The sequence below is a fragment of the Benincasa hispida genome, chromosome 4 (genome assembly GCF_009727055.1).
Source record: "Benincasa hispida cultivar B227 chromosome 4, ASM972705v1, whole genome shotgun sequence".
Classification (NCBI taxonomy): Eukaryota; Viridiplantae; Streptophyta; class Magnoliopsida; order Cucurbitales; family Cucurbitaceae; genus Benincasa; species Benincasa hispida.
Window position 1 is genome coordinate 43,625,020 of NC_052352.1, and position 9,737 is coordinate 43,634,756.

The 9,737-nt window shown below is 35.4% G+C and overlaps 1 protein-coding gene across 1 annotated transcript; it reads right to left on the minus strand.

The window, feature by feature from the left end:
- Positions 1-5,444: 5,444 nt before the first annotated feature.
- Positions 5,445-6,056, minus strand: LOC120076213. Its single transcript, XM_039029979.1, has one exon. It carries the CDS (start codon positions 6,054-6,056, stop codon positions 5,445-5,447), a length of 612 nt encoding a protein of 203 aa, XP_038885907.1.
- Positions 6,057-9,737: the final 3,681 nt, after the last annotated feature.

A 9,737-nucleotide genomic window follows, 5' to 3' on the forward strand; every position in this document is an offset into this window, starting at 1 on the left:
TTGAAGGATTTGCTAGTTCCAAGCACATTCATATATAATGAGCTGGTAAGTCTTGTATATGATATCATGCAAGCTAGTTCGACAGAGTTCAAGATTATAATGAGGGTGACATATATGATGGATATTGATTCTCCTCCAGTATGCTTAACGAACGATGCTAATGTTAAATTTCTCCTCTCAGAGTATGAAGGTACTAAACCGCAGGTATTTATAAGTCTTGAGGAAATCGAAGAAATTCATCACAGGGCAACATCTTATTACCCAGAGAGATCAGACCAACCCATGTGTGGAGGTGATGTCAATGACCATGAGTTTTGTCCATCGGGTGTCTCACTGGAAAATGACAACATCGACGTTAATATAGCGAATGTATTGCATCCGAATTTGATAATACAAGATGTTGGGATACATGTAAATGAGAATGTGATGATAGAAGAAAAAGAGGTTAGGAATGAAAAATAGACGACTCTGATTGTTTTAGGGAGTAATCCTTTTGATGTGAATGAAGAACACCCAACCAAGGTGTTTTTTAGGGAGTGGTCCTTCTATTGTGAATGAAGAACAACCAAGTCCAATTTTGTCAAATGATTTTGCCCATTTTTTTGGGAGATTGCCTCGCCAAAATCTGACCAATGTGCCATCTTGTAATAATGCCAGAACAAGGGCCTTGATCATGCAACCACAGTCGTCTATAGGGTTGGTCGATACCGTTTAAGAAGGTCAAATTTTATTCAGTAAGAATGATATGAAGATGAGGTTAAGAACAACTTTGAGTTGTGGGTTAAAAAATAAAACAAAAAATTTTATAGTGTTTGGTGTTTTACACCAGACTTGTAAGTGGGTCGTTCGAGCAATTAAAATGGACAGATATGATATTTTGAAGATCACAAAATGCATGCCTAATCACACATGCTTGATTGACGTATTGAATCATGACCAAAGGAAAGCCAGCGCATTCGTTATTAGTCACCAAATCAAGGACAAGTTCAGAATTGGTAGGGGGACAAACTGCACCATATTATTGAGGATATGCGAAATCAGTACGGTGTCAATATTAGTTATGACAAGGCATGGCGTGTGAGAGAAACTGCTTTTGCTTTTGCAATGGGGACGTGAAAGGAATCATAAGTCATATTGCATGCATATGGTCAGGCTTTGAAGATAGAAAATCCTTTAATTGTATTTGAGATCGAGCTTGAAGAATCAAAATATTTTGAATACGTGTACATGGCACTAGGTGCGAGTTTAAGAGGTATCAAGAGTTTTTGACCTGTGATCATTGTAGATGGCATTTCTTTAAAGGGTAAGTATAAGGAAACAATGATAGTTGGCATTGCAATGGACAGTAATAACCAATTGTACCCACTAGCATATGCAATTGTTGATAGTGAGAATGACCGAGCCCTGACGAACCTGAAAAAAATAATTGAAGAATGCACTAACCTCATATTCGTCTCAGACCGTGGACCAAGTATAGCTAATGTCATAGATATCATATTCCCTAATTCTTACCATGGACTTTGTACCTTCCATTTGAAAAGGAACGTGGAGAAATACTTCAAAGACGAGTCTGTTGGAAAATTGTTTCACGAAGCTTGTAGAATGTATCGAGAATCAGAGTTCAAGCGTTAGGGTCCAAATAATGAAGTATAAGAATGACTCGCTTGCTAGATATTTAAAGGATGTTGATATTCAGCGATGGGCACGCTGTTACCAGTCTGGAAACCGATATGATAACATGACCAGTAATAGTATCGATTGCTTCAATGCTATTACCAAAGAAGCAAGAGTGTTGCCAATACCTTCGTTGTTAGAATATATAAGTGGTCTACTTCAAGGTTTGTTTCATGAGTGGCAAACAATGTGGTCTAATAGTATATCGATACACTTAATGTATGCATAAGAAATAATGGGTTGAGTGTGACAAAGTTAGACGATATCGAGTAAATCTAATCGATTGTTATAGATTTCATGCCAAGGACGTTGGATTAGATGGTATAGTCAACCTTAACACTCGAGAATGTAGTTGCAAGCAATTTCAGTGATTGGAGATTCCGTATTCGCACGCTATTACTGCAGCTAGAGAGCGCAATATCAACTCGTTTGCTCTATGCAACAGATTGTATAGTGTTGATTCTCTAAAACTAGCATCTGCAGAATCAATAAACCCACCTGGTCATGTATTCGAATGGAAAAAGCCACCAGGGTATACCGAGGTAAAAATATTCCCACCGAAAAGAGTGGTACAACTTTGTAGACGAAGGGTAAATAGGATATCATCTACTGTAGAACATGCCACATTAAAGAAATGTGGACGGTGTGGCCAACCGAGACATAACAGACAAAAGTGTAATAAAACACTTGATACGTTGAAACTCAACAAACGGGCAAGGACGATGTATGGGAACCAACAAACTTCCAAACTCAAATACTTGATAATTTATTACTCTGTATATATAGATTGTTCAGGTTGTAATGAAATGACGTTTGATAAATACTCGATACACATTATCTATTACTTGATCCTTGTCACTTGAAACTTAATACGTGTTACACGTTACTCGACAATACTCGATAAACATTAACTTAATTACAGTACTCGATACACTCGGTGCATACCACTCGACAATACTTGGTGCATAATACTTGATACTTGATGCATGTTACTATATACTCGGTGTCTGTTACTCGATACTTGATACAGTTTGTATTCGGTTTGATTTACAAATAATGTCAAAATATTTTCTCCAATTTACAAATAATGTCAAAATTTACATAGATGGTATAGATTTAAAAATAATGTCAAAATTTATGTAGAGAGTTCCTAATAATAAAAAAAAAATTGATCTGCCCACAACTCGGTGCCATACTGCAACCTAAAATCATGCATCTTATCCTTTCGTAAGCTCTGCATACTCGACCTGGTCACTAAGTACTCAAAGTACTTGAGACAGAATATCCCACTGTCTAGTGTATTCCTCTGTAGTGTGCCTGTATTGACATGACTAAACTTCTAAGGACTAGGTGCAAGGTCATGCTTTGCATCATATACGCCACAGAATTGTGCCAGTGAAGGGAGAGTGAAGCATCGGGGTGCCAAGAATGTTATCAGATCCTTCAATGTGATATACTTGGGGAGTGAGTCATAGCAAAGGATACGCCCGATGTTCATGTCCACCATTAACATAATCCAATGTTGCTTGTAGTTGATTGGATTATAGATGTAATCGACATCTGCCCATCTAGGCTGATGATCAAGTACTAATCTGAGCACCTAATCGACCGACTTCTGCTCTTTGCCCAATACTTTAGTAGCTTCTCCTTTTGTTTTCCCACGTATGGCCTGGAACAAGCTATTTGATCCTTGAAGTTCAAGTAACTCTGCAAAATAGATAACAATAGGTTCAAGTGTATATCAATTATGCAAAAATGTACATTAAAATTTAAACCCTTTAAAATACATACCAATATGCCATGTGGCAATGTCATGAACCGATGAGCACATATCTCCAGCCGACTAATAAACTTCCATTGGAGAAACTTGAATAAAGAATCAAGAACCTGTAGTTTGCAAGTTAAGTCAAAGAATGGGAATAGTAACTAACAAGCATACAAATATAAGAAGAGATGTTAACTTACGTCGTTCTCAACCAAATTACTATCATGTGTTAGCTCCCGGAACAACTTTTTCATTGTGTAATTCCTCTTGAATAGGACTTCATTACCTGGCTAGTGAGAACTCATATCCATGCTGGTCAACCAGAATATGAACTCATTTATCTAGTCCTCTAGAATAGCATGTGTCGGGTCGTAGGGGACGATGTCAGTTGAATGTTGACCGAACTGAATATATTTATGCTTTTTTCCTGTCGCCCTTACGATGTCAACTGGAGAGGTGTACGCTTGTGTTTACTTTCTCTTCCTACTTGTCCGTCTCTGTTCCCCCTACCCTTCATAGGCTTGTCCTTCACCTCACGGTCGGGCTCACCCTCGCCCTTTACCATTGGCTCACCCTTCACCTTGGGCTCACCTTTAATTATGAACTTCTTCAATGTTTATGGTGGAAGCAACTGAGGATGTGGTAGGGTCAATGGGGGGAAGACTGGTACATTGGGAAGCAACATAGCAAGAGAAGTGGCAGGTAATTGGGGATGAGGGAGAGTGGTAGATTCTTTCACATATGACTTAGTGGAAAATGGAGGAATGAGGTCATTGGTCTCGGTGGTAGATAAAGGAATGAGGTCCTGGAACTCAGTGGAAGGTGGAAAAATGAGGTCATGGGACTCGATGGAAGGTGGAGGAATGGGGTCAGGGGACTTAGTGGTAAGTGGAGGAATGGGGTCCCGGGACTAGTGGTAGGTGGAGCAATAGGGTCACGGGACTCGGTGGCTGATGGAGTGGTTGGGTCACGGGACTTAGTGGAATGTGAAGGAATGGGGTCAATGGTCTCGGTGGACTCCATGCTTAAACTCTATATCATTTACCAAGTATTTTATGTCAAACACAACATGATATAGATTTACATTAGAATAAGTTTAAGATGGTATTACGCACCCGACACAATGACCACAATAGGCTGGTGATTGTTTATATGTCGGTCTGAAGGACACTCAAGTCAGATTTCACATCTTTCAAGCCTAATTGTACATCGTCCTATTTACGGTCCATCATAGTCACTCTTTGGTGTATGTCACGGAGTGATGTGCGAATGCCCACACCCCTCATGGGCTCAAAATGGATTGTAGTTGGGGGCACATGTTCGTCAGTAAGGAACTCGTGAGACTCGTTATGAGGAGGGTGAATCTTGCTTTCGTCGATAGGGAGCTTATAAAACTGATACTCTTGGAGTTCTGTCTCGTGAAACTGATATCCATGACTCTCGTATTCACTGGAGTTACTATGAGCATCCACATCATGACGTGATCCATGTGTCTCTGAAAAGCTCATTTTGACATCAATGTGCTCGTATATGGGTTGTTCATCGAGTCTAGTGTCCTTATACTGCCTCTCCCTATTGAACATGATCAATGGTGTGTGTATGATCCTTGTTTGTACAAAACAACAAACAATTTGTTAGTTATATGTGACATTCACATTAAATCCAAGTAAATTGTGATGTAATAAAGTAACCTCAGTGGACCTAAACATGTCTCGCACGATTTTTTTAGTTGCCATTGAGTATGTACACTCATTCTTTAGGAATCGAGGTACAACATGTCCATTCAGTCAGGTTGCAATTTTTTCGACAACTGTTGAAATGATCTCATATGCCCACACCTACCATAATTCATAAACAATTATAAGACAAGCAAAAGTAGTAAGTGACTTTGACACTACAATGAGTAGATCTCGTATGACCAATTAATGAATATTACCTAAAATGCATGAGGAAACCCCGATAGGTTGTACTTGACAATATAATTCTTATTGTGCTTGGACCTTTTTTAGTAGTTCTTTGCCTTACCACTAAATCCTCTTTGTAGTCCAAGTAACTTCCTCTCCCATAACACATTTCTCCAATCCAAGGAATTGAAGTAATCTAAATCCTCCACATCAATTAATAAGGTCTTGTCGACATTGGCCTTCGTCTTCTCCCTTCCCATCATACCCAATTCAGTGTAATAGACCAATGTCATCTTCATAGCATCCATGTCATTCTCAAACTCCATCTCTTTGTACACTGTCTCTAAGGTATCAATATGAATGTCTCCCACAAAATCATTCTTGAAGCACCTACTATGCAGTGACCGCCACAATCCCGTCACCAATAGGAAGTCTTCTTTTGTGAATGTTACAACCATACCATTCAAATTAAATGTCATTGCATCCTTCCTATCGTCTTCAACCTCCCTCAACAGAATGTAATGGACCAATGGACTGTTGAAAATAATGTCCATGTCCACGAATCGCCCAAATACCATCTTCCTGAAGAGGGCAAGCTTAGTGGGAGTAAGTTTCTCTTTCACTATCTTGTTAGTCGTCCCAATGTGAAAGGATATGCTAGTCGCTTGGCCTAGGAAACGATCATGGGGAGGAATCTTGAATTGTCTAGCCATATTGCACAGAATAACAAAAAATGGGGGTAAATAAAAAATCGATACACGATGCATGATACCTGATTGCTCGATACCCAATACATGCTACATTGTGTCCCTTACTCACTACATTACGTGTGACTAGATGGTCGATTATCGAGAATTTGATTTGATTTTCCACCTTCATGCATTATCCTACTCAAAACTCTAGACGGATCGAAATAAAAAAAAATATATGAAAATCGAAACGAAAGAAACTCGAAGTCCAACCAATCATGCAAGATATGAAAACATAAATGAAAACCGTGTCGGTCGAGTATTGGGTAACATGCAAGCGCATATCGAGGATCATGATGCCAAAATATAACAAAGAACGAGATAGACAAATTTACCCCTATTTTGTTATTGAAATTTAATTAAGGAAAATTTTCACTGATAAAAAAAATGTCAAACTATTTATAGAAATTAAAAAAAAAAAACACTAATAGACAGTTATAAACTTCTATTAGTTTCTATCACTTATAAACTTCTACCAGTCTCTATTACGGACAGATATTGATAGACTTCTATCAGTCTCTATAAAAGAATATTAAAATTTTGCTATTTTGTGTAAATTGTTTTGCTTATTTTTCTATTTTTGAAAATCCCCTCTAATCATTGGTTGTTTTTTTTGTTTTTTGTTTTTTTTTTTTTTTAATGATTGAGATTAGGAAAATTCCTATGCCAACTAAATATATTTACAAAATCACTAAATAATAAAAAAAGGCATGTTTGAATAACTATACTAATAAAATAACAGATTCTAATATATTGTGCAACTAATGCACATCCACGTGAAATAAAATATAGTTTGATCGTTTCTAAATAGTACACAATTTACAGATTTCTTGCAAACCAAACATAAAAGTCTGCAACATTACCGTTATACATGTCAAAGTTTGAATTCTATCTCAGATATTACTAATCCTTTCTAAATAAAATTGACATTTAAAATGTGGAAAGAAATAATATTATCAATCATATTAAAAATAAATAAATAAATAAATATGATGAATTGACGATGTAAATGTCATAATAACAATAAACACATACTAAAATAAAACACTAAACTTTTATAAATAAATTATATTTTGAAATTTGGAGTAAAGTCAACAGTACAAATTTTGGTTCAATTTGAATTACAATTTTCCAAATCTAATATTGCTTATATGATTATATAGCATTCAACAAAACATAAAGAAATTGTCATTTATTATCGATGACAAATCTTTTTTTTTTTTAAACTTGATTGAAATTCTAAAAGCAATATATATATGTGTATGTATATATATATATATATATGTACATATATATATATATATATAAAAGTCCAATTATGAGTTACAATTAAAATTCTTCTTCAAACCAAAATTTAATATTTAGGCTTACATTTTGAACACAACTTAAAATAATTCAACTATTTCATTGTAGAAACGTGGCACATATTGTAATCAACTATAAAATTATGAAATTAAAACAATGTAAGACCCTAAATTATTTCAGAAGATATCGAACATTTTTAATCAAATAACTTGAACTTTTCCATTAAAATTAAAAATATCTTTTTAAAAAATAATAATAAAAAATTGAACATTGTGAAATCGAGTATAAATTTATCATAACGACAACATTAAATTCAATTATTTATTATTTCAAAATATGTAAAATCATGGTACACATGAAATAATGTACAACGAATGTGATTTACAATTATAATAGAAAGACTTCCCAACAAATATAATCAAAAGTTAAAATTACGTTATGCATAATTTGTTTGTTACAAATTTCCAGTTCTAAATTAAAATCTTAAATTTTTCTCTATCTTCTTCCTTCAAGAATAGGGTTTTTCTTTTTTTTGTTTTTTCATCAGTATCGCCTTTTATCTAAAACCTCTAATAAATTGTTGCAGAGCTAGAATGGAGGCGGTGGCGATTTGGGAACGGGGCACTTCGGCCAAGGATCCTTGTTCGGCTTTGCATATTTATTTCCATTTCTGGGTGCTTTAGTACACTTATCTTTACCCTCAGCATTCACACGGCGGAAGGGTTTCACCGGATAATCCCTCGTTACTGTTGACGGTGGGAGAGAGCTGTGGTCGTGACGGAATAAGAGAGGGCGTGGCAGCGGCGGAGAATAAGAACTACCGTAGCTTGTGGCGGCAGCGGCAGCTATCGACGGCGAGTTCGGAGAGAAGGATCCCATTGCCACCAAAATGGCAAAAAATAGATAAGCCAATGCTGGCGCCATGGGGTGTGGGTTTTTGTTTCTAGTTTGAGCCAAATCTCACTTCATCATCATCTCATTAAATAGACTTATTAGTCGGTAGGAATCATTTTGAAATGAAATCAGATTTACTGAAAATTGAGATTATGATATAATGTCAAAACCGGTATCAGAATAGAACGATGAAACATGAAAATGGTGGTGAAGAAGATTGGACTGAAAACGGTAAATCCAAACGTGGGCTATAAATCCGTTACATTTCAACTCCTAAACAAGTTTAATATAGATGGAACTTAGGACCTCAAAAATTCAGACAGCACATATCAATTGATATTGAACTAAATTTATTTTGGTCACTACTTTATACATTTAAACTTAGTCAAATATGTTAAATTGGAGCATCTAAAAGGTAGAATCGTTCAATTTCTCACTTTACAATGGTTCCAACTCAAAATTGGGTCAAATATCACTGGTTTATTTTGTTTAATTTATTTATTTTATTAAGGTTTCAACATTATCGAGTTTATTTAAGAGAAATTATTTTAAATAACAAATGTTTGAAAATATTTATAAATAATAGCAAAATACCACAATCTATCTGCGATAGACCATGATAGACTACTATGTCTATCATAACATAGATAGACACAAGTAGTACTCTATCGTGATTTATTACAATCTATCGCAGATAGGTTGTGATATTTTGCTATTACTTGTAAATATTTTGATTCATTTTTCTATATTTGAAAATAATTCTTTATTTTAATTCAATTAATAATGTAATAAATATTAAATTAAATTGATGTTTTCATTTTTTTTCAACCCATTTTCTTTTATCAAAACAAAATTAATTATATTATGAATACCTTTCAAGCTAATGTTTTTTTCTAAATTAATTTTTTCTCGAAATCTGTCTAACATATTGACCACACATGGTTTTCTTGGCCTCTAAGTTCTTTTAGAAATGTTGGGGTGATTTTGGACCCAATAATATAATTGGCATTTAGTGCTAATAGAAATGACAAAGTCAAGAAGAGACCGATACGGGTCAAAAATGGTAACTTACGATCTAAATGGGTATAGGAAAAGGGAGTGGCTGAAGCTAGTGTGGTCAACGTCGGCCCTAACCAAATGCCTAATAAGACATGCTTTGTGCATGGTTCGATCCAAGAGATTGTTTTAGGCCCATAATATGGCTTCAGAAAGTTGCTCGGCCTTGGCCAGTCTAAGGTCAACCCTAACCATTCATGAAACTAGGTATATCTTTTAACCTGTAGGTCATCTAATTATCTTAAGGCGACTTTGAAATCCTAGGGAATAACCTAAGTTAACTTTCTCTATAAAATACATCATTATCACTTTATATGAAGTAACTTAAACTTCTAACTTTTCTCCATTCTGTAATTTTCGTCTCTGACTTTGGTATTGAAATAATTTTTC

Bases quoted from the DNA above. Each gene is read 5' to 3' on its own strand.
- LOC120076213 (XM_039029979.1), bottom strand. From the start codon at position 6,056: ATGGCTAGACAATTCAAGATTCCTCCCCATGATCGTTTCCTAGGCCAA.